Raw genomic sequence first — 26184 nt, 5'->3', positions numbered from 1 at the left:
ACAGACTAGGTGCTTGGATAGGTTCTGAATTCAGTTCTTGCTACTCTTAAATACCAACATTCCTGTTGTGGGCCCTTTTAACACTTTGTGCCATTGAAACCCTTTATTTGAGTTCTTTGGGCACTTCCCCAGACGTTCCTGGATCACCCTCACATTGCCTTAGGGAGTCACTTTTCTGCACAGGTGAACAAATGCAGGCACAGTTTCTGTGACCGACATAACATACATCAGGAAGCCTCCAGCAGAGGTTTAAAGCTGCTGCTTTAATTACTGGACTCATCTTCTTTCCAAAACAAGAATTACTCTCCTCCACAGGAAGACATTTCAGTTGGGTTGCCAGAGGGCTCTTTTCCAATTTTATTTTTTTTGTGTGTGTAGACACTTACCTTGCTCCAGGAGCTGTTGTGCCAGGCACATGCTTTTGATTTCTTTTCAGATTTTGAAGACCCAACTTCTACCTTTTTTTTTTTTTTTCTTAATGGCTGTCTTCTGCTGAGAAGTGTTAAAATAGTTTGCAGAGACCATCTGCCCTCTTGCCAAGTTGGAGTACTTGGGTTCTGTATGTGGTTGTGACTCTTGCCAACTTTTCCACTTGCAGCAAAGTTTCTTCTCCTGTCTTTCCCCATCCATTTCTAAATATAAATTAGGAATAGAAGGCAGGTTTTTTTAGGGCTCTGTCAGCCCTATGGATAAATTCCATGTTTATTCTCTCTCACTCTCCATTTGATTCCCCACTGACTTCTGTATGTGCTTGCCTTATCTTCTGGCCTTCTTCCCCAAAAACAGTGCTGTGCAAATAATTGATTTTTCAGTTTACTGACTGGACTGGCAAGCCAGGATTTGAGGGGGTAATTGTTCATGGTACAGTAAAAAACCTTTTAAAAAAACTCTTAAAAAATATGAAATCTGACAGTTTTGGAAGCAGAGACATCACTTTGAAATGAATGAGCTAAATTTCAGCATTTCAATGATTCAGCTTGTCAATCCCAATTTGTAAATTATTTTGATTGTCTCAAAACTCCATTTTCTGCAGCACAGAAACTGTATTCATGATAATAATAATAATAGACATCCTTTTCTCCCCAGGAGTGCAATAACTTCCCGTGATATTAGTTATTTTCTTTTAGTGATGATTTTGCTTGTAGCTCCTCTTGCTTATGTACTGTTTTGAGTTCCTGGCTTACTTCAAAGACACTTTGTCTTTGCATCAGTATTTTAGCCTCCTGTTCACCTTTTTGATCTGTCTTGGCTATAAACAGTGAAAAAATCACAGGAATTTGAAAGAACTTTCTGGAGAGTTACAACAGAACACTCTCCTAAAGGGCCCTGGGCATTGGCCATCATCACAGAGCAGTGGGCTAAATGAACCTGGTGTGACCATTCCATATTCTTTTATTCCTTAAAATCCTGTGCCTCAGGCATTTGTTTGTCTCCCTGGGTCTCAGAAGATGCCCATTAATCCTTTCTGGTCCTGCTCAGCGTGAATGTGCTCATATGGCGTTCAGATGTCCGTGTCCCTTGGCCAAAAAGGACACGAAAACAAACTTCCTCTTCTCTTCCACACTGGAATAATCTGAGGATGGTTCACAGTTGCTCTGGGCATTGTCAGTGCTGTGGCAGCTTATCCTTCCATGTCAAGGAGACATAACCAGCTCCTGCATCATCACTACAGTGATTCGAATGACTCCTGAAATAGCACTTGCTGCTCGCTGTTGAATTACTCGCTAATCAGTTCCACAAAGCTGCAGTGATGATTCTCACTTCTGTGTGCCAGAAATTACACTTGACCATATTGTGAAAGGAAATGAATGTGTTCTTTCACTAAAGTGGTTTGAGTGCTCAACGTATATAGTGCACAGTAAGTGGTGTAATTGTTACAGAAAACTCTTTTTTTTTTTCTGTCTTTTCATGATTTTCTTACTTCAGCTAGACTGTTAAATCTCTCAGTATTAGTGACTTGTACCACTTTTACACCTAGGTCTTTTAGTGGAGTCTCCATGTGGTTGAGTTGCCAGTTGGACAATCAGCCAGCCCAGATTTCTGCCCACTGCAAATCCACATGGTTCCATTAAAGTCAGGGCTGATTTGTGGCAGTGGAGGACCCATCCTTTAATATCCTCCTCCTTTCAACAGAAATACAGCCAGCTCTGAAAAAGCAAGTGTTAGAGCAGTTCAGTTCATACCAATTCATGGGGAGTGTGACCCTTTGCATTGCTGTTCTATATATTCAGGCTACTGTGAATGGTCTTCTTAGAAAATTAGAGTTATGTATAATTTGCTGGTCTGTTCCTGTGGCTGCCCTAAAGGTGTTAACCATTCTTAGAATGGAAGGTAAGAGCAGAAGTGCTATTAACAAATGCAGGATCTGTGCATGGATTCAAAGGTTTATTAGTGTGTTTCTCTTCTTATCTCACACCTGAATACCACCAGCCTGGGAATTATGCAAGATCATGTTTTCTCTTTTTTTTGAGAGAGAAGCGTCTTCTGAAACTTCCTGAATGTGTTTTAAAATGCCTTCTCAAATTCACTGTCAAATAATTGTTTAGTTTTCAAAGTACCCCTGAAATTGGGAAAGGTTGCCAAAGCCATCTATTAGGTAGGATGAATTCAACTCCTTTTTCTGTGTGCAATATGATATGGTTTTTATTACATGTTTGTCTACCACTTAGTCCATGGCATCGTTTCCTCAGTCAGTGCAGAGTGTTCCTGCTTTGGCATATGTCAGGGTGCAGAGGAGAGGAGACAACAGTTCCATCAGATTTCTCCAGAGCTGCAGAGCACAAGAGACAGGAAAATTGCAAAGGGTGAAGAACAGAGAGGGGAAAAAACCAAAGTCACATAGGCAGAGCAGCTGATGTGTGCTGTCCTGGAGAAATTAATTCTGATGCAGCTCCTGGCACTGAGTGCCTTTGCAATGCTGCCCATCTTGCTAAAGCAGATTTTTTGCAAAGGGTTGCAGGCTGTGCCTTCTCATTGCTCAGGTTTGAAACTCTGAGGGCTGATTTGCACCCACAGCTGAAGGGAATGGTCACTGTGAACTTGTTAAGAGTTTTCATATACTGGGGAAAAGAAGCAAGTCCTTGATATCTGGAACGAGAGATCCAAACATTGACAGGCAATACCCTTCTTATATTACAGTTGGCTTTGCTTTGTAATTCAAATTGCTATATAATAATCTCTATGAATGGTATGGTGGCAGCCAACAGCACTGGTGATTGATTAAACACTTCAGCCTCCCTTCAGACTTTAATTAATCTTAGCAGCTCTTTATTGCTTTGTAGGCTACAAAGCAATAGAGATTATTGCCACTTTAGTGGGGAATAGAGAGGAGCTTCTCTGAGTGCTGGTTGTGGCTTTTTCCCCTTTCTGAAAGTCTTCCCGGACACGTGAGCAGAAAGTTAACTGGCTTATGAGTTTCAAATGCTTGAAAAACCCTCTCCCTCCTTTCTTAGGATAACTAGGACATAGTTAGGGCTTCATAGAAGCTTTGAAGCCAAACTCAGCAGTGCCTCATGAGGTGACCTGTCCCCTGCCCTCCCAAAGACCCCTTCCAGCCAGAGCTGTGCTTCTCTCTTCTTCTGTATAACAGGATTCTTTCGAAAATCCCATTAAAGAAGAGTTTTCTCCCTTTTAGGGTTTTTTTGTTGTTGTTGTTATTGTTCATTTCTAAGCATTTTGCTGTAAGGAAAGTACATTATATAAAGTTTTACATCTTTGTAAAGTGACCTTCATATTTTTTATAAATTCTTTTGACTCCTACACTGCCATTCCCTTCCTTCTGTACGTCCATGAGTGTATTGTGGGGATACTTTATCACTCCATGTGATATTTTGTACCCTTTGTCCAGCCCTTAGAATTATTTTTTTTTTACTACTGACACAGAATTATTCCAGGAACTGACCTACTTTCTCAGCCTGTGTCCCCATTCCCTTTTCCTGGGAGAATTCTTGTCCTTGGCTATGGGAAAGTAACTCAGGGCAGGATCAAGGAGCCAGAAGGAGATGCTCTAGTTTAGTGCAATAACTCAGATGATGGGTCATATCATCCACATTTGGGTGGATAGATTGGCTTCTCCCTATTTTCTTTTAGCACTTGCAATCCCCTTATTTCTTGCATTACCCCGTCTCCCTTTGCAGTAAAGGCCACAATTTAAAACAATAACAGGAGAGAGGATTACCTGCCACTTATTTTCCTCAGTGCTAGGATTTCCTCAATCACTTTTGATTACTTTTAAAGTTCCATGCACAAAAACAAACAAAGAAAACCCAAAAACACAACATCAGGAAGAGGATTAGCATTGGGTCATATAAACTATTTGAGACCCTCAGACTTTTTAAGGGTGAAGGGTGACTAGAGCTCCTTGATCTCCATGAAGAGCAGATTATTTCAAACAGCATAAAGACACATGAACTGCTGGCAGAATAAAATTCACAGCTATCACACACCAATCTTACTCTTTTCCTAAATAACTTTTTGCCACTGTCATTAGAACAGTCATTGTCTGCCATTTCCTTTTCTTCCTAGATTTTTTTCTGAGTTGCACAAGATGAGCACAAAGTGTATATAACCCAGCAGTCATTTGCAGTATGGAGTTAACCTCTTAAAGGTTTAGTGTTTTGATTATTCACCATTCCACCTGTTCCTCCCAGATCCCCAAGGCAGCCCAGGAACAGGAGTGACCAGGCAGTCAAACTGCAGAGCTGTGAAAAGGTCATACTAGAAACTGTATAATGCACTTAATGCATATTATTCTGCTGTCTCTTAAAGACTTTATTGGTGATTAAAAACCTCCCTCTCGTGACAGAGATCATAATGAGAACTGAAAATGTCACAACATAAATTGATTTTATGTTAATGATTGTAGCAAGGATGAGAAATTATCCAAATACAAACTTTTTGCACTAAACCTGCAGCTGTTGTTGTGCTGCTTTGTGTGTTCAGCATTCATGGCATGCTCAGGCTCAGGCTGAGGACTGGAGCTTCCCCATGTGGGAGCTGGAACTCACCCCACCTTGTGCTTGGCACACCTGCAGTTACAGGAAAGAAAAAAGAGCATCCTGAAAGTGTAAGTTTAAGGAAACCAAACAAGCAGCTTCCTCACTGTAAGCCTGCACAGCTCCTCCTAATTGGACTTTGAGGTGAAAAACAAGCAAATCAAACCCAGACTGGGCTCTCTGGGTGACTTCAATGTTCGCTTCCATTTCCTCTGTTGATGAGCTCTCTATGTTGGTGTCCACCCAGTCTTACAGTTGGAGAAAACACAACAATCCTTTCGGGCATTTGGCCGGGAGCCAAGTCTAAACCATCACAGTGCTTTACAGATTGGTATAGTGGAGTTCAAAGCAACTAATTGCTGACTTAAAACTGCTAATGATCTGGATTTTATCCCTTCTATATCCTTCTCAAATTAGTGTTGAAACCTCTTTTCCAGAAATGGCTCACTAGTGTTTCAGATGTCTCATAGGTACCTAGATAAGAAGGAAAATATTAATATCAGTGTAGCCTAATTCTAAACAAGGTATCAAGATGCTTTTCCCTAAAGCACTTTCTAACCACTTATTCTGCTAATTTTCTGTGACTTCCTTGAGAAAATAGTATTGGGTTCATCTGCAAGTGGAATCATTCTTGAAGGAAGCAGATGTGTTGTTTCCTGTCCATAAATAACCTCATACATAAATAAGCCTTCCTGACACTCTACAAGCATTCTGAGAACATGCAGTAAAATAAAAACACAGATTTGCAGAAAAGATTTCTAAAAGCCCAGTAACAAATGACATACTTAAGGAGCTGACAGATATCTGCTACAGGACAAATAAATGGCAACAGCTAACAGTGAATAGAAGCTTCCTCTGAGATTTGCTGCCTGTATGAAAAACTCACAGTATGGGAAAAGACAAGGTAGGCATTCAGATTTCAGCAGTAAGTACCTATTTATGGGTGAAAGGAAGAAAAAGCTGCCAGAGTCACTTTTGGAAGTGAAAAATGTAATTCCTGGGTATAACAAAATCAAAAGTCTCATCTTCTGATTTTTTTTTCCTTTTCTCTGTAAGACACAGAAACTTTGGGAGTCTAAATTAAAGGACTTCAGGTAACTCTCTCAAGAACTATTGACATTCTACATAAAGATGCAACTGCTTATTTTAGTTGGAAAATCAATGAGAAAACGAGAAGATTTGAGGCAAGGTGTGGCATGGCAATGAAACAGCAACAGGGGGAAAGTCTGTGTCCCCTCATCCCTCTGATTCCATCCTCCTTCCTAAGCTGTGTTCCCATCTTCCAATGCATCTCAGCCTCTTTCTTTTCCCTCTCTCTCACTCCCTGGCTGGCTCCCAGAAGCTCTGTGTGTCAGCATCCTGCTCTGTCCTCTTTCCCAGCTCATCAGCTGCTGTCCCAGCTCCAGAGCCACCTGGCAAAAATTCCACTGTTCCCATAGTGGAAATCTGTCATGTGCCACCAAAATTTCCGATTTTTCAGCTATTTGAGCACACAGGGATTGGCTCTTTCCTGTCCCCACGTCCATTTGTTTGATCCTCTCTTCTCGTGAGCACAAGAATTTTGAAAAGGATTCTCTACAGAAAATGCCCATCTGCTTCTCTTCTACGTATGAGCTACTCCAGCTCTTCAGCCCTGATCTTTCATCCTGTTTATATGATCTTCTTTGTACATTGTCTTCATCTTAACTACATAAATAACTTGAGCAAAAGAGCAGATAATAAATATTATTCACTTTATTATAAATATTTACAGATAATCCTGCAAAGGATACTCTCCAGTATGAGCAAAGAACAAAGCCATGCCCCTTAACTAAAAACCTATTTCATGGCTTCAGCTTCAAACCTGCTGCCATTTTGTCTGCCTTTCATCTGATTTTAATTCAAGAATTTGCTTGCATGTGTAAAGTCATTTCCATTAGTTTCTTCCCATTATCTCTACAGCCCTGTGAGTAACTGCTGCTGTCTCTGAGAGAGTACACATTAATATTTTGTTAGATAAGATTGTAACAGGTGACTTTTTACTCTGATTTTTGAAGGCTGATAAATGTGAAAAAGAATAACTTTACCAAAAAGGCCAGTCTCTTTGAATTTGCAAGTCCAGGTAACGAGTAAACAGGGCTCCTGATTTGTGATATTCCACATAGAACATTTTGGGATTAGACTCTTAGCAATGATGAAATATTGCCATTAATACACAAGGAAAATAGCCAGAGATTTTATTTCAACTCAGAGCAACCAGAAGGTCTGCCCCACGTTGTGACATTTGATGCCAGGCTGATTTTTCACCTAATCAGATTTGTATCAATGAATGGCACATAAAAACATTACAAACAGAATGCTTTGATTTAAATTGTGACCTTTGCTCCCAGAAAATCTCTGTGTTTTCTGTTAAGAAGTTTATACTGGGGATGGAGAAAGTAGATTAATATGCCACCAGTCAGCAATCTGTGCATGTAGATCCCTTTGGCTTGTAATTGTTATTAAACTGGTTCACTGCACTCTCCATAAAGCATCGAGTCTCTTGGTAGGGGAGTACACGGACCTCTGTTTATTCTGAGAAACTTGTGAGCTGCTGTAATTCATTTCAGATTTACAGTTTCACCATCTTTAAATTGATGTTGTTTTTTACAAGGAAACGAACAGCCAATTTTTTTTATTTTTTTTTAACAAACCAATGCAATTTAATGCTTATAGAATTTATCTGCCTGTGGATCAGCAGCATAACACAATTTTAATTACACCTACCACACTTCACTGAATTCCCTCATTCTGTAGCAAAGCCTTATCAGAGTAAAGGTCCATGAGATGTGTTGAGCTCTGCTGAGCCTGAAGTCACAAGCTCTGCATTCTCATCATGAAAAACTAAAAAAGGAAAAAGAGCCAGTCATTTACACTTCTCTCTCAGGGGGAAGCAATACTTACTATTATATAGAGAATTAATGGAAAATACAAACTACTAAGTGCCTCCGTGGTTAAGTGCAAAGCTATCTAAAAAATATGATTAGAGGAAAAGGAAGGAAGTGTTGAAGCAGGTCAGGGCACTCCATTGAAATAATTATTGTCAGTTGTTCATTATGTATTAATTCATGGCTAGGTAGGTTTTACTGCTTTCTTTGCAGCACAGTTATAGTTCTGTGCTAGTAAGGCTTTGTATCAGCCCACTGACACTTAACTGCAGTGTTTTCTGACTACAGAGATATGAATTCTTTGCAGCTGCCTTTGTTGTATCCAAGAGGCAAGGAAACTACAGAGAGAAAGGGGATCACATCCCAGTGGCAGAGACCTGAAAGTGCTTCTGCACTTGCTGCTCCTGTCAAATGCAGCAGTGCTGCTTCCTCACAGCAGTCACTGGGCAGGGAAAAGGCTTCAGCATTGATTCCTTAGTGGCTTCAACGTGATTTTCCCCAATTTTAAAGTAAACCTGCAGACAGGAATGACCTGTTTCTAACAAAGGCTGTTTGCTGAATTCCCTTTCATACCTGTTGATCCTGTAAATGAGCTCGAGCAGAGCAGCAGAGGCCACGATTCCTCTCTGGTCTGGGACAAAAACTGAGAGATGGGCTGGAAAGAGGGTCCCAAGGGGAAGGTTCAGCAGTTCCCTGGGCTGCATGGTCTGACACCCGTCATGCAGACACCAGGAAAACCCCCACAGCTGCTCCTTGGAGATTGAGTTTTGTGGGAAGGGAAATATTTTAATAGGTGTTTGGGAAAGGCTTTGGCACATGTGACTTTGGAGAGTTCTGTGGGCTTAAAAGCGTTGGGACTGGGGAAATAAATCTGAAGCAAAGCAGGCTTTGTTAGTTCTGTTGCTTAGTGCACTATTTGTTTCATTTTTATATACAACAGTTAACTGATGGTGGTGGTTTGTCTTTCCATTGGAAGAGCAGAAATAGCTGTGAAATATAGGAAAGAGAAACTAATTTCAAGGAGTTCTTGGGAAGACTGAGTGATTTTGATTTGAAGTGCATCTGTAAGTGACTGGAGAGAAGACAATTTAAGGCAGAGATCTTAATCCATGTGCTGTCATCTCCCATTCCTGCTCCTTGGCATGTCTTGTAACATCTCCAAAGTCTGACAGCAGAAGTGGTGCAATACAGTCCTACAGTGTTTTCAAAGTACAGATGGGCCAAGCACAGATGGCTGAACTGCATCCTGTACAGCGCTCTTGCTTAAACAAATATAGAATAATTTCCCTGACACTGCTGGGTGGGTTTTGGGTTTTTTCAGATTTACATTGAACTAAATCACGCCATGAATTTTTGATTTTCTCTTTATCATCATCCATCCCAATTAGTGGGTCTTCTTCCTGACATGGTGCCAAATTGTTACATTCCTCTTCTTATCCTTTGCAGAATACATTTTGTGCACCTGGAAGAGGTTATACAGTTATATCCTTTTTTAAGATACCTTTCTTTTTAACAATTTACTTACTTGGCTAATAAGAGAGTCAGATATTTGTTGTGCCCATTGCATGGAAATGGGGAAAAAAAAAAAAAGATGATTTCTAAACAAAAAGTTTGCAAAACGTAAAGCAAAGGGAAGAAACAACGCTGGTAATGCCAACTAAAAATGTGACAGCACAGGTCAGCAGTATGTGCAGTCCTACAGTCAGTGCCTCAGAGATGAATTATCGTGCATTTGTCTGGCTTTGTGTAGGCATCACGTTAAAGCTGAGTTTTAGAAGTATCTGAACATGACTCTGCAAGTGTTTACAGAGAGTCTCTGACAGGTGTGACAAGAAAAGCTGAAGGTACTTGTTTTAAAGTTTAGCAACTGGGTAATAAAGGCTGTCATGGTTAACAGGGAGAAGTCAGTGATGGCTCAGTACAGGAGTGATTAGAAGTGAAAGAGAACCTGGAAAGGGTCTGGAGAGAGAGTCCTACAGCTTCTGTGCTCTGCTGTGGGGACTGGGAGGCCAGTGGGAAAATGCAGAAAGCAGAGGATGGCATGGTCAGCACCAGGAGCTGGGCTGTGTTATCTTTGCAAAATTGTCTTTGCAGGAGTTTTTTGGAGGCATAGGAAGAGAAGATGCTGGGACTCGGTAAGACCAGAGGAAAGGGCACGAGAATAGGCAGGAGGAGAACTGATAAAACCTGCTTATATGGGGGAATGGGTTGGAAATGTCAATGTTTTAAAGCACCATTTACTGACTTTGCACAACATTTAAGCAGAGCTAATTTTGAGATGGTCCCAGGGAAGGCTACAGCCCCCCTGAAAGGTGACAGTGGATCTCCAGTGAAGGGGTTTGAACACTAGAGAGGGAAAATGAGATCAGTTCTGCCCGTGGGGATCTTAGGCTGACAAACTGGCATTTGTGAGGTGTCTGAAATATAGACAAAAATTTCAATGTGACGGGCAGAAGTCAATCCATCAGTCCTTCACACACGTGTCTTGGAAACTGGAGTGAGTTTGTGTTCGTGGAGGACAAAAAGAGGGTGGGGACAGAGCACCCCTCCCAGATTGCTGCAGAGAGCACGAATGGAATGGGTAGAAGACAGGCAGAAAAAAATGGGAGCACAGGATTCTGGAGAAAACTGCACTGAAAGTAGCTGAGAGCTGAAGGAATGAAGTTGGCATCAATGTTAGCTGGACAGAGTCCATTGGAAATGGATGAATCTGGCTTCACTGATGTGCAGAAAGTGGATGCTGAGCTGGAAAAGAAATCCTGGTGGTACTCTGGGACAGGATCCAAGGCAGGATCCCTGCCCCTCCCAGGACAGGGAGCTGAGGGAGTTTCCAGAAAATGGGGAGATCACTGGGATTTATGGTGGAACTGTGGTAAGTAATGAGGAATGATTTCACATTCTTAAAGCAAGAAGTCACAGTTATACCTGTGCTAGAGAGCTTTTATTCAGCAGAGTTTTACAAATGCATTCTGATGGCAGGGACAATGCCATAATTGGGAACATCTGTAGCATTTGCCCAGGCAACACCAGTTACAGGAGATACATTTCTTTTTAATTTAGTCAAATATACCAAACAGTTTGAAAGTGAACTGATGGTGGGAGCGAGGGGAGAGAAAAGCTGGTGTCATTTTCTAAACAAGTAGAATAATGATCTTTAGAATTCAACACGGCAGCTTTTGAATTTTTCATTCGGAGATCCCACAAAAGATGAGGATGTACAACAAACACACCTCCCACAAAAGCAGCTAGGTGAGAAGGGCCCAGTGAGACGTGGATAACTGAATTTCCTCTGACAGAAGGAGTGATTGGCAGATCAATAGCCAAAAAAATCCCGCTCTTGAGAAACCTGTGAATATTCAGTTACAACTGTGCTGCAGGTGGCAGTTCATCTCTGTGAGTGCTTCTACCCCTTACAGGAGCTAAAGAATGAATGTATTCATCTTTGTTGACCTACTGACCTTTACGTTTATGTCCTAGAATACGGATTTACTCCTGAAAATTCCGAGTTACTGGGCATGCATACATATCCCACCAGAGTGTATACACAATGTAACATGTAGAGAATTCATATATGTACTTCTTCCTTTTAAAAAAGTGCATAGAGAGGGTACTGAAAGGAGAAAATAATCGTTTCCTGTTCGAAAGCAGGTCGGCTCAGGAGCCGAGCAGCCAATTTGTAAGCTGTGAGACACCAGCAGATATAAGGATTCCCTCCACAACCCTGCCAGACCTTCTGCCCTCCCTGGTCTCATTGTGCCCCGATGTCAGGCCACGTAACACATCTCTCACGTCTGCAGCAAATCCAAAAAAAGGGCTGTCCTTTTACTGAGCTTTTACTGGGCCGGCTCAGAGAGCTTGGCCCAGGCCACCCCAGCGCTCAACTCACTCCCCACTAAGCACTTAATTGCAGGGGGTTGTGTTGCCTCCACACTTGGAGCGCTGTCCCGATGACACATCACCTCCACCTCTGCAGGATCTTAAGGAAACCCTTTAGACTGATGCTTTGTGCTGCTACCTTGTGACTGCTGGCTGTAAATACAGCAGTGGAGAGTCCCTGTCTGCTGGGTTTCACACTCGCAGCTCCTCCGGCACAGGAAAATATATGGACTTGTTTTCGTGAAATGTTGGTGCTTGGGATTCTTTTTAATTACTTCTGGATTCTGTTACACGATAAAAAGGCCTTGTAGGTTCAGTTAACGTTTTCACTTTATAATTTTGACAGTGCAATATAGTACAATTGAATTAATCAGGTTTTTCTGTGTTTCTGTTACAGAGATTTTGAGGGTCTCGGTTAAATCATCCTATTTGCAGACTGATTACTAGGGAGGGAATGTATCACTCTGGGTTTAAATTATCTTGCTGGGAGCAGATTTTAATCTTTCCTTCCTTTTTCTATGGAGTCCTGTGGATATATTATATCTTGTTCAACTCTGTTTTCAAAATGTTTTCTATTTTTGCCTGTTTAATGAAGCGTGTCAAATGTTCCTCACTTTTTGCACTTCAGAAATCTGCAGAAATAATTTCCCTTCCTGCTATTTGTCAGCAGGAAGGATGAAGGATTTGTTTTCCTTTCTCCAAAAGAAAACCTGAGCGTGCAATCTTTCATGCATGAGCAATTTTTTTCCCATGTTTGCCTAGCGTTTGGCATGATGGGTTAGTTAGAGACACCAACTTCTCAGCTGTGCAGTGCTGGGATGTAGAAGTTTGGCAAAGTCTCAAATCTCCAGGGGACCACACTGGTGGGGCAGGCTGTGCTCAGAACTGGCTGCTCTCGAATTCAGCCCAGTGATGTTTCACTGCTGCTTTCTAGGAGTCAAATGGTCTCTTTGCTGAGCCCCCCGTGAGGATTCTGGACATCAGATCTGGGGCACAGAGGGCATTTCCCTGCCAGCTCAGCCCCAGCTCCTCATTCCTCAGGAACAAGCAGGATTTCAAGTCCATCTCAATGCTGGGACCAGGAGTTCTCTGCCCAGGGTGTGTGCAGGTGCTTCGACCCAGCAGCACCAGCATCTGATATGAGGGCTTGGACTCCTTTCCAAGAGCCACTGAACTAAAATTTGCATGATTTAACACCTGACTTGGGGACACCAAAGTAGTTATCATGGTGAAGGTCACATTCGATCACTCTGGTGGGTGATGAATAGGAGAGGATGAGACAGCTCGGGGGAAATCTTCTTTATTTTTATGAGACACTCCAGGATCCCACCATTCTTGTGGAATATGTGGGTAGATAGATGGTGCAGGGAGTTGGTTCTTTTCTCCATGTCTTGTTTAGTAGAAAATAAATAAAACTAAGAATGTGAAGAAATCCAAGGTGTATTCAACCTGGAGAGCTGCAAAACTCTTTTCTTTGGCACTGTGTGAAAAAGGGACAGGAAGGAGAGACAGAAGGAAGAGAAGTGTTTAATCCTCATGTGTGACACTACTTAGATACACACTTCCCAGATTAGCTATCAAACCATTAACTACTACACTCAGTTGTGGTCTGCTCCTACCTATGCAGTTTGGTTGAATGTTCTCTGAAGTGCTGATTTATGTTTGAACACCAATCAAAATTACATATCCTGTAACAGGACACTCATTTTCTTATATCTCTTTCTAAAAGGCTATTGTTTTTTAGTGAAACCAACAACAGCAAAGGTCAGGATTTGTGCAGTAACATGAACTGGGAGTAAAAAGAGGGAGCTGGAATTGAAGCTGGCAAGTTCTCCTTTCCCTTCTTGCAATGTATCACTTGTCCCTGAAGGAACATTTCCATCCTCTGTACATACCACCTCTATATACACGGCTGGGAACATGTAATGTTGCTCTTAGTGAGAACATTCCGTTATTTTCTATCTGGCTGCTGTCAATAAATCATCTGTTAAACGAATCGGGCCTTGTGAACTTGGGCTGCCAAGATTGATTTTTCGCGTGACGTTTCTTCAGGAAATGAATTAAATCTTGGAAAGAAAGATGTGTGCACAGTGGCAAAGTGTGCTTTCAGAGAGAGAGTATTTATGATGAATAGAAGGAAGATAGAGTGCACATGCTTCAAAGAACACATTCTTGTAATGATGCACAGTACTAATATGATCTGAAGTAAAGATGGTAAGATCAGAAGCTTTCAGTGCAGAAAGATTACCATTTCCTTTGAAAGCATTATTTACTGTAAATTCCTGAGATGCCTTTAGAAATACATTGAGTTCTTTCATTGTAATTTACATAAGTCCTTATTTTTTTGGCTCTCCTCGGTATCCATCAAAATAATTGGGCTTTCAGCAGTGCTTTGTGCAGACAGGTGGATATGAATCCAAGGGTGATTTTTTTTCTGTACTGGCTGCCTTTATGACAACCAAAGGAGGCTCCTCTTGCATTATTACTTTATGGGGATAAAGTAAAAGACTCTGTGAGTCTGCCTGCTATGCAAGAGAGTGAATGTGTGTGTCCTTCACCTGTTGTTACAGAGATACTTAAATCCAGTCACTTTTTGCTGTCAGTAAAGGTTTCAGGCAGAGGAAAAGAAAAAAATTCCAAGTGACTTCTTCTCTAGGATTTTCTCAACATTAGAAGTGCATTTCTATGATTGGTCATAGCAAATGTAGTGGGAAATTATTTTTCATCCTTTTGCAGTGAGACACACATAAAACAGCCTGTGGTCAAGAGCTCACAACAAAATAATGGGACTTTGTTCCTTTTATGGGAACTGCTTTTCCTGACAGTGACAGGGATGGTAAATATTGTACTAAAGGCCTGTAACCTACAGATACTTTAATGTCCAGGAACTTGTGTCAGAAGGGGAAAAGTACATTCCAGCTCTATAGTGAATTAAAAACCAAAACATTAAAAGGGCCAGAGTGTGAAATGGTATCCCTGCATCCTTAGGGAGCATCAAAGGGATAAAGAGATGTAAAAGGCACAAGACAACTTTTGGAGGGAGACTGAACAATATATTCCAAAAGTCTTTCAGTGCATGACACCTGGAGGAATCAGACTCAACTTTTAGTTATCCAAGTCAGTTCAGACCCTTGGAAAAGCCACAATCAGGTCCACAGTCTAATTTTAGTAGTATGGTCTGAATGTACTGAACATTTCTCTTTCCTCACCTATTCTTTCAACAGGTACAGCTCCAGGGATTTAATTTGCTCCAGAACGACCAGATTTTAAATGAGGTTCAGATTGTTTTCACTTTGGCCTAAGCCATCAGCAAGTCAGCATCTAGGCCTGGCAAAGGGGGTCTCCTTTCCAGGCAGCCTTTTCTTCTTCTCTTTGCATTTCCCCCCTCCCAGACTTGCCTGTGCTTTGGGAAGATGATAATAATTGCTGCTACAAAGGCTTACAACTACCCTACAATACACCCATTGCTCAGCTTATGGTTTTCACAATGCCACAGGATAGTTTTCATCTCACTTACTGCCTCTTTTTTTTAATTTCACATGTTTTAATAATGCAAATATTTTTTTAAAAAGGGACATTTCAATAAACCATATCCCTGAAGACACAAAACTCAGTGTACAAATGGTACCAGTAAAATCCTATTCCAGCCATAAATCCATTCAATTTTGGTTCTCAGTCTCCCCAAGATTAGTCCATCCCTTGGCTGTTCCCTGTTGCCCTGAGTGCTGTGTTGCTGGGCTGTATTTCCTCCTGGTATTTGTGCACTTCTGGATTTGGAAGGTGCAACAGTGCAGAAATAGTTCTGATTTCTTGTCAGGGGATCTTTGCAATCCACAGGGGAGCTATGTTGTCTGATTTGCACTTTCTTATTGAATTTCAATCGGTTTTCCCAACAATTTGCTGGAGGAATTCCCGTGGGACTTCTTCAAATGCTCCCGGCCCCATGCTGTCCGACAACTCCTCATTTTCTCTTCTAGGGTTGCCTGTGTTTTCTCATTTAAGAATAATTCACCACATGACAACATTTTACATTAATGAAGCCCTGGTGGTATCACTTGTGATGACATTCAGTAGGGAACATGGAAAATAAGCACGAGGATATACACAGTATAAAATAAAAACCAACTGATGTGCAAAAAAGTTAATGAGGGGGAAAAACAGTTTCTGCTGGCATGTGCTGACTCACGAGTATCTCCCTCTCCATCCTGCTCATGCATGGGCAAATTGGATTTATCTGTCGCTTTTCAAGGGTCCCTGAGGAGGAGAATAAAGATGGTGGGTTCTGGTAAAAATTAAGTGAACCTACTCAAGAGTTTCCCCCTTTTTTCGGTTTCATGGAGTACCAGTTCCTGGAAGGAGGAGTCTTTCTAACGAATTCCTGGCTCCCTCTTGCAGCTTTTGGGCGGTATCTGAAATCCCAGCAGGGACTGGGAGAAGAATGTGGGGTGATTTTTTTGCCTGTGGGAGAGCAGATCAGTCGTAGTGTCCCCCTGGAAATACCCCGTGCCAGACCCACAGAGGCTGCACAGGGACAGTCCTGCCTTTGCATTTCTGTGCAATGTTCTGTGCTTGGTTTCCTCAGGTAGCTGCTGTGATCATTTACCATGAGGGTGGATAGCCCAGACCTTACCTCCAGAAAAAGCTTCTCCAGCACACACTGGCATTTGGATCTTGCTACCCATAAAAATAATACCTTTTCTCATTAAAATAGCACCAAAAAAACCCCAATAACCAACTGGGAGCTCATTAATTTTAGATTTGAACAAACTTAAAGAGTAGTGTCAGAAGAACAGAGTTGTGTAAAAGTAGCAGTTTTATCCTATGAACCACCAAAGCTTCATGTATTTTAAAAGAATGTTATCAAATAATAATAAATATCTCTGTTTACTATGACACTTTACAAAAATTATCTACTGCCAGTGCATTTTTTTTCCTAATTCAGTTTACATCCATCTGTGATTGCACAAGGAACTGTAAAGATTAGAGATCTCTTACAGCTCATTACATATATAACCATATTTTCAGCTTCTTTTGGAGAAGTGTTGCATGTGCTTATGCTTCTCCATAGGCATTCTGTGAAATCATCTTGTGCTTTTATTTTTCCCTGTGTATAATCTTTTCATTTATATTCTCAGCTGTTGCTTTCCTGCTCCAATTGAACATAAATAGATCTGCCCATTTCTTCTTAAATGCTGTCAAATTACTAATTTTGCTTCCTGAATTTTGCTCTTTCCAGCTCAAGGCCATTTCCATTATGGAAGGCAGCAGCTGCCCTTAGCACCAACAGCTCAAGTTATTTCCAACTACTGTAACTCAGAACATTTTTACTGAATATCACAATCTAAAATTTCTCTCTGCTCAGCAAGTGGAGCAAAACAACTTCTTGGATTGTTGGAGAAGTTCAGCAGGTTGTTCTTCACATTTTCAGCTATAGCTTTGGAAGGTCTGTAGGAAACAGTTCCATTTAATACTCCAATATAGACACTGTGATACTGCTTGTCTAAAAATAACTGTCCCTTCAATTCCCTCATTTTAACCCCAGTGAGTTTTGTTTGTACTCTTAACTATTCTTCCAGCTTTGCTTATTTATTATTCCCAATGCCTTAGAGTGCAGTATCTGCTGAGCTGTTGGCAGCAAAGTCAGGTATCTGTGAAAACCTCCCATGGGCTGTGAGCTGCTTTTTTAGCACTGCTTTAAACTCAAAGCAGTGTTCATTTTTTTCTGAGAAATCATCCCTCTTGCAAGGACCAGCCAAGGCTAAGTCCAACTGGAATGTCTTCTCTGAGAATGGTGCAGAAGACACTGGGTGCCAAGGCAAGGACATCTGCTCAGAGTGTAAAAACAGAGAGAAAGGAAGGGGAAGGGAGAAAGAAAGGAAGGAAGGAAGGCAAGAGGGGACATGATGACTCTGTAAAGCCTTTTTTCATCCAGAGAACTGCATGAACTGCTGGAAAAGTCCACTCAGGCAGACATTTTTATTTGCTCTGCTTTAGTTTTCGGTTGATGTCACTCTCTCTATTCCACCCTTCAGGTGATATGACAGAATTTGAATGAGAGCATCAGCTGGCAAGTGAATTTTGGAGGCTAAGAATCATGCAGGAGGTAGCATTTTAATTAGTACCTGACATGGCTGGAATGGCACAAGGGATGTTACTCCCACAAGCAGCTCAGCTTGACAGTCCCCCACCATCTTATAGGTGGGATGTATTTAAAATAAAACTCCAGGCTTCTTAATCACCTGGCAAAGATGAACTTTGCAGGGTTTGCACAATTAATGTGAGCACAAAAGGAACCAGCATCAAGTACCATGAAAGCAGATGCACACTTTGCCTGCAGCATCAACGAGGGAGCTTTGCAGCTCTCAATCTTTGTTTGCACGGGTCTGGCTGAGCTTTGGGGTTTAAATGTACCATTTTAAAGAAGCTTCAGATGAAAGCCTATTTTGTCTTCCCAATAACTCAGCTGCCCCTGCAAGTCTGAACTGCAGGATCTTGGCGTCTGCTGCCGTGTTTATAAGACAGAGCAAAAAACAAGTGACAGAATGATCAGAGGTGGTTATCAGCATAGGTGTCAACCCTGGGGAAGAATAACCAGGGAATGCCAAAAATGCAGCAAGACAAATATATCCACGGAGGATTTTGTCATGGAATGTTGGTGACTATAGGAAGGATTTGAGATGGAAGTCCTGCAGCGATCGAACCAGCAAGGCATGTTTGGAATGCAGAACCTTTCCTAAGAGTGATGGTAAACAATCCATTCCTTTCTACTTCGTGAAATTATTGGCATAATACCTCACTTCTTATTGTTAGAAGAAGTTGCCTGAGGCCCCAGTGAGAAGAGCAAATGAGAGCATTACTCCTTCCAGCCACGAGCAGTGAAATAATTGTGAAGGTAATTATCTCTGGAGTCACATCACCAAAATATCACCTATAAAACACTGGGGAGTCATCTACAAGTCACACAGAGGTGTGTGTGTTTATCTGCATCTGTGTGTGGTCGAATTGGAAGTGGAGGGTTACCACAGCACTGAGTTCATCTTGGTGCTTAGTTTCAAATCAGCTCCTGCAGCAGAGGTGTTTCAAACACTGTTTTGCATGACTGGGAGCAGACCCAACCCCAACCTTAGCCTGAAAGATGCTGCAATATTTTTAACTTTATCCTTAAAGCCTGTTTGGATAATCCACACACATGTGGACACAATCACAGCAGGGTGAAAGGAGTTGTTGACTTACCTGCAAGAGAGAAAATGAATGCAGTGATGTTTGTCAGAGGAAGGGTGGTTGAAATGGTTGCATTTTCTTTTTGTGGAGTATATAGAATGTAAAGGATAATATAAATTGTAAAGAATAATATAAAATATAGTACAAAGGATGAGTGTTATCTCTTGTCAACCTCCATGCTATGAGACACTTATGTCAAACTTTTTTAAGAATTGTTATGACATTGTTCTTAAGTATGTGTTTTACCATATAATTTTGTTGTGTTAATCTTCAAAAATACAAAAATGAGAGGGTTTTTTTTCCTTTATGAATTGCTTAAATAACTTCTGTCCTATTTGTACCTGCAGGAATTGGGCAATGTCATATAAGTTCGTGCTATATCACATTTAAATCAAAACTAAATGGTCTTGCCCTCCAGACTCACAGGACAAATGCCTGGCCCACTTGTTACCACTAACGTGTGGTACCAGTCATTGGTAACATCATCATAATTAGAGCTGGTAACATAATAATACCAACAGCTGGTTTCTGCTTGTGAACCAAGCACCAAACAGGGCTGGATCCCACTAATGCATCCACTCCCTCTTGTTGCTCAGGGAATACCGAGGCTGAAGTTTCAGCCCTTGGATTGAGATGGGCTCTTATACTCCTTACTTTTTTTTTAAATCATTATTATTTGCATTTTTATATATGTATTTGCAGTTTCCTTTCCTCTACAGAAAAGTTGAAGCTATCCCAGCTCTCAGGAAATGTTCATGGGACTCCATTTGGGCATTCAGGGAATAGGGAATCTGTTCCTCAGTCTCTGCCTAAGAGACTATTTAGCCTATTTATATAACAATAATACAAATCCAAAAAAACCCAGTCTGTAGTAATGTGATTGGTAGCAATTCAGCACTATTTGTAAGAATTATTATTAGAATAAATCCAATAGTAGCAAGAAGGCAAGAGACAGATGACAGAGAGACGACAGGGAAGTCAAATGATATAAAAGCTGTTACACACATACTGAGGATCTGTTTGCATGCTTTGCTTGTTGGGAAATACTGTAATGTATCACTGTAGCTTTTATCTGGACAATGTGGACTTCTTGCTTGCCACATAGTGCCAGAACATTCTGGCAGCAAGTGAGACACTAATACAGTACTGCAATAATGTACTCCTGAGTTTTGTTTAGAGTTCACTGCAACAGGAGTTACAAGGCTTCTTCTGCTATTTTGTTGGTGGAGGAAGATTTTACAATATTGCTTTGCTAGGCTGGAACAAAAATGGGATGTGACTCAGTATTGCTTTAATCTTATACATCTACACGTAGGTTCAGTTTTAATGTTGGTTTCTATCAGCAAGTACTATTGAAAGTCCCTATCTGAAAGAGTGAAATTAAATATTATCCTGCTAATTTTCACCACCTATGTGTATAGTGTCTGTAGAGCTGAAAAAGTCCATAACAGAAGCAGGCCTACAAAAACCTGAGCCTTAAGAGTAAGCTAATGGCTTTCCATTAGGTCAGATTAATGTTTTCTGCTTAGTGAAAATAGGTATTTAGCAAAAGTGCTTCCAGTTTGTTAGGAATAAATAACTGCTGGACCAGTTCCCTCACCCTTGGGAATAAATCTGCCCTTTAAGTGCTCGCTAATAAATCAGTTCTGCAGGATAATTCCTCACATCTGCAGGTTCAGATGTGAGGGTGTGGGTTGGAACCAGCAGCACACAGATCCTCCATGGCTCAGAGAAGGGACAGGTTCTGCCACTGTTCCTGGTCCTGCTGCCATGGCAGGTGCAGGGCACTGGCTCTGGGATCAGGTGGGAGAGCTGGATGTTCTAATCCTGCCTCTACATCCCAGACTGGAGCAGCAGCCACCCCAACCTGCTGCCCACCAGGAAGTCATTGGTGTCACGGAAGAGCAGTGAGGGATCCAGGAATTCCTGTTCCATGGGGATCTGGTGTCACGTGGCTGCTAAGGCAGAACTTTTGATAACATGGATAAAATAGCAAGCAAAAAGCCTTGGGGGTTGTTCTCTTTCTAAAAGGTGTAGGGAATGACCTGAAGGCAGAGTCTCTTATCTTGATAAGACACACACCAAAGTGACAATGCCTCTTTGCACTTGGGTCTGTGTCAGAGCTTTAAATGGCTGTTGACAGTGGACAGAACAGGTTTCAGTTGTTAGAGAGGGACTATGGAGTGGTTCCTCCCTTGGTGATTCTCTTCATCCCGGATTCTTTAATCAGTGCTTCAAGTTCATGTCAATGTCCATATTGTTTGCAACCCCAGTGTTCTCTCCTTATAAATCTTCAAATAGCAAGAGACCCATTATCACTTCCACTCCTCCTACAGCCCTGTTCTTGTCGTCTGAGGAATGTGACTTGAAACTCCTATTAATAGTAAAGAGGTACATTTGCATTGCATCTTTTATGAGGAGGGTTCTTAAAAATGCTTTAAAACTTTATGCCACTGTAAATTTATAGATGAGGGTCTTAGATCTGGGGGTCCTCAGACCTGTGCTTTCTAATTGTTTGATATGTAACTTAATGGGCCCTACCACCAGAAATAAATCATGAAGTGCTCTGGGTCGTGGAACCCAGCTGGAGACTGGGCCTGATTTTATATGAAACTTGTGCCCTCTGCATGTCAATCCACTTTTAAATGTCCCAAACCAAACAAATTCAGATTGATTATACCCTGCTGATAATGTTCAAATAAATGAAATAGAATGCAGTTCCATTGGGCAGAGAGGCAGGATATTTTTTACCAGGCATAGTGGTGTTAAAATGAAATTTAATGCAAGAAAATATAAAATAATGCTTTCTCTATTTTAATGTGCAGGAGAAAGTAAGATTGAGGGCATTAAATACTTGAATAGAAATTTAACTGAACTTTGCATAAAATTTTTGAAGTCTCGTCCAGAAATTTATTATTCACTCCATATTAACAGCAAAGTCTGTTCTTGTTTGACTCATGAAACAGCATTTATCCTTGTGAAGAAAGACTGCAGTCCTAAGAGAGAACCTCAACATCCTATCCACTGTGGAATCATCTTTAAGCAGCATACTTAAGGAGTATCTCAGTTATTCACAAAAGAACTATCCAGAGTGCAGAAAACTCCAGTTCTGGGCTCCCTGTCAAGTCGTGCCTCAGACTGAATTCCAAGGGAAATCTGCAGGGTTTGTGGTCAGTGAAAACAGAGGAATAAATCATCCAGGGTCCCCCCTCAGAGACTGCCCTCAGAGGAGTGAGGGGGGCAGTCCTCGAGGAAGATGCAGCACAGAGGAGGCTCCAAGCCTGTTCTGGCTCCATCAGAATCAAGGGAATGTTCGGGAATCACAGCAGGACACAGGGGTCCTGTGTCTGAGCAGCTGTAGGGTATGACCCAGCTGATGTAGCTCAGGGATTGCAGCAGTTGGGTAAAGGCAGAGGGCTGGTGTAAGTAGGAATGTCCATGGGCATGGAAAATCTCGACATGGTTAGTTACAGACATGGAAAAAAATGTAACAATTCATTGCAAGTGGCATTTTACAGATACTGTTGTGTTTGTGTGGTTGGACTGTACAGAGGAGTTGTTTCAAGTCAGATTTGCCACTAATTAGTTACTTCTGTTTACCATTAATTAATTGCTTCTGTCCCACCTACACTGTGCATTCAGTTCTGGTTTGTGTTGCAGTTTAAAAGCACAGATCCCACCTACCTCAGTCAATGCAGTTTACAGCAAATGCCCACTTTGTGGGATTTATTTTAGAGCCCTTATTCTGGCCCTGGGAGTGCCATCCTGCAGGGTGCTGAGGCTGGGGGAGGTGGAGCAGGAGCTTCCCACACACTGTGAGTTTGGGAGCAAATGCTGGATCCATCAGAGCTGGGGGTTGCTGTGGTCTCTAGGGTTGGCTTTGTGTTTGGAAACACCCAAATCTGAAGAAGGAAAATGGCTCCAGAGGGTGTTCTCTTTGTTATTTTCTTTTTTTCTGGGCCTTGATTGCCTGTGAAGCTCGGTGTACCTGTCCACAAGGCATGACAAGGGGTCAGGAAGGCACAGGAATGGATCTTTGTGGTCCACAGTTCCAGCCTGGGCTTCCTAAAGGTGACACATGCCACAATAAAAGCATCAGGCCACAATAACAAAGTATCAGGCTTGCACAATAAAATTCCATTACTCATTTCTTGGACAAATTATTCCTCTTTTTTTTATTATTATTGTTTTCACCCACCTGACACAATCAGGAGTCAAAGCTGTGTTTGTGTGTGCAGTTTGACTGCAGATACACTTGGGAAACACTGAACAGATGGATAACCTGTCATGGGCATGAGGTATTGGCTAAACAACACTTGTGCACTTTGTTTCTTTTGCAAAACTGATTTTTGAAGGACAAGGCGGAAGGAAAGAAAAGATTCTGCCTGCTTTTAATTGGGAAAGATGAATTATTATCAGTGCACTCCTCAGGGAGCATTTGTGAGACAGGTTATTGAAAAGAAGGCTTTTAGGGTCTCTCATGGGGCCGTAGTGGCCTGATAATATTTTGACAAAAATGATGCCTGATGAGAACCAGTTGCTGACAGTTCATTAGGGAATGCAGGAACAGCATCATAAAAGAAGCATCTGCATCACTACTAACATGTATTTAAGTGCCCAACTCCTGTTGAAATTACCAGTTGCACAGTGGAAATTTCTCTATCTTTTTGGATCTCAATTCACAAAATAAGAAGTCATTTGTGCCTGTCTAGACCTAGTTCATTGATGAATATTTAGCAAGGATAAAATTAGTTTTCTTCCTACCTTCCCCCCCTTCAGACATCTCCTGATGGGGCCTCATTACAGGCAGGATGATGGAATTTGTTCTGCTATTACTTCTGTTGTGATTTTTCTCTGATAAAAGACTTTGTTTGTGAATAATAGCTGAGAAAGAAAGAGCAACACGAGGGGTTCCTTATAGGAGAGATGGCATGGTGGGCTCAAAAATCCTATCTTGGCTTTGGTTTTAACTTTCAAAGATGAGATAGTTTACAATGAGTAAAATATAATGTTAATTTTAGTAAGAAGATAAAGTGGTAAAGCTTTTTCATTAAGGTAAACCACTTTGGAGTTAGTATAGCATTGTCTTTCATTTATTTTACATTAAATGTTGGGGTTTTTTTCTTTGAGACCTGATTTTTCCATACCTGCACTCAGTAAACAGGCACAGTGATCTTCATGGTTTTATCTTCAGTAGGAAAATTGATCAAATTTTCCAGGCATTACAACCAAAAAAAAAAAAAGGGAAATCTTTCTTCTTCTCCCCTCTCAAAGGCTAAAATAGTTTCCACTTAGGAAAAGGCCATAATTTCTATTTTTAACTTTATTCCTGTCCCAGAATAAAGTGGGAGAACAAACAAAGGCTCAGCACAGGCAGGAGATCTCTGCAAGTTCCTTGCAGGCACTGGAGCAGTGAGTTTAACTTGGGAGAGCTGTGGGGCTCAATTGTTCTTCAATAAGGTGGAAGGAGGAGTATTACAATGTGCAGTGAGATGGAGAAGACATATTGTGCCTGTGAAGGATGCCTGCCTCTACAGCATAAAATCTTCCTCTGGGTTCCAAGAAATGCCATTTAAAATGTAGAATGAGTGCACAGCAGGAATAATAAAATTGCCTGAGCATGTGAATTTTAAGCACCAAACATGATACAGAAACAAGGATATTTTTTCTGACAGAAACTGGTGACTAATGCAGCTTTCTTCCTTAAAAATATTTGCTTCAGCTGGATGTTAATGTCTTGGCAGAAATTTCTGGGGGGAAAAAAAAATTAGATATTTCTAAGTAAAAATTTATAAGAAAATAAATGTTTTACCTCGCTAACAAAATGGAATTGACAACCTTCAGAGGTGGCAGAGCCTCACTGGCAGTAGAACTAGAGCAACATGACAGTTTTTTCTGTATATAAATAAGTATATATATATTTCCTATTACTGTGATAATAGCCTTACACTAAACCAAACGGGGCTATCAATTATTCTCAAATCTCGTTCGAGAGTAGCATGTCTAGGCAAGCATGGCCCTCCTCCCCATCTGTTTGACTGATATTTCTCTCTGAAATCCTAAAAGGTGAAAACATTCTAAGTCAAACAGTCGCACAGCTCTAATTTCCGACCGGTGGGGAGCTCTGCGTGGCACTTCTTCCACCACCAATCCTGTCAGCTTTGGAGGAAGTACTTGAGTAGAACTTCTAATTCAGGATGACTTACATTTTCTTTTGAACTTGCACCTTTTTTCTTTTCCTTCAGAGCTCTTAATGAGGAGAACTTTGCAACCATAAACACGACTTTTCTAATGGACTCTCCGGGGAAAGGTGTTTTTTTTCCCCTGGTGCTGCTGACTCAGTCTGGTGCTTTTTTTCTCCTTTCCAGCTTGTACAGACAAGGAGCTGAGGAGCCTGGCTTCGAGGCTAAAGGACTGGTTTGGTGCTCTCCACGAGGATGCCAATCGGGTCATCAAACCCACGAGCTCGGAGACGGCGCAAGGCAGTAAGAGAAGCCCTTCCCTTGTTGAGCGTTGCGTGGTGGGGGCACTTCCCAACCTGCTCAGCTCTTAGCGCTGCAATGTCGTGTCAGGCAGGTGCCAGGGAGTCAGCAGGCACGCAGGAGACCTGATCCTGCAAATAAATTCCATTTTCTGAAGGAGCTGCAGTCCTTCAGTTCCCCCTCCGGCCCAAACTGCTCTAAAAACAGGCAGTTAGAGGCAGGATGGCCTTCACAAGCTAATCAGGCAAATCCCTTTGAAGGGCATGGAGGTGACCTCTATACCAGTAAATGAAACTACTCAGGGACTTTTCTTAGGTTAACTAACATACAGTTAAATTCCATGACCCTCCAAGCCAGCGTGGCTGCATCCAAATCAGTCCTCAGTGTTGGACTGTGGTGTATCCTTGCCCACCAGCTTTATGGTCAAGCATCTTCTGACCCAAGGTCAGCAGGATAAGCCAAAAGTGTGGCATACAAGTCTAGAGAATTATTTCAGTGCTGGGAAAAACTCACTTAAATTTTACTTTGCAATTTCCTGCTAGCAGTTTCTATGAGAGAAAAAAAATAATTAAAACATCCACACCTGAACCATGGAGCTGGAAGAGTTAAATGGTCTGGAAAGCCATAAATCTGTTGTGTCCCAGGTATTTAATAACACCATCATTACTTCCTTTGATGCCTTTTTTTTATTCCCAAGAAAGGAAG

General features: G+C 41.5%; 1 protein-coding gene across 1 annotated transcript in view; it reads left to right on the top strand.

Moving 5' to 3' along the window:
- SPOCK1 (SPARC (osteonectin), cwcv and kazal like domains proteoglycan 1) overlaps window positions 1-26184 on the top strand; it is a 251052-nt gene that overhangs the window by 207967 nt on the left and 16901 nt on the right. Inside the window, exon 7 of the mRNA XM_050312287.1 lies at window positions 25366-25482. Within this exon, the coding sequence (XP_050168244.1) occupies window positions 25366-25482 (117 nt within the window). The remainder of the gene's footprint in view (window positions 1-25365; window positions 25483-26184) is intronic.

Source organism: Myiozetetes cayanensis, unplaced genomic scaffold (assembly GCF_022539395.1).
Source record: "Myiozetetes cayanensis isolate MyiCay16 unplaced genomic scaffold, myiCay2020 scf17, whole genome shotgun sequence".
Lineage (NCBI taxonomy): Eukaryota > Metazoa > Chordata > Aves > Passeriformes > Tyrannidae > Myiozetetes > Myiozetetes cayanensis.
The sequence above is the reverse complement of the archived record's forward strand: the minus strand, read 5'-3'. Positions and strand labels throughout refer to the sequence as shown.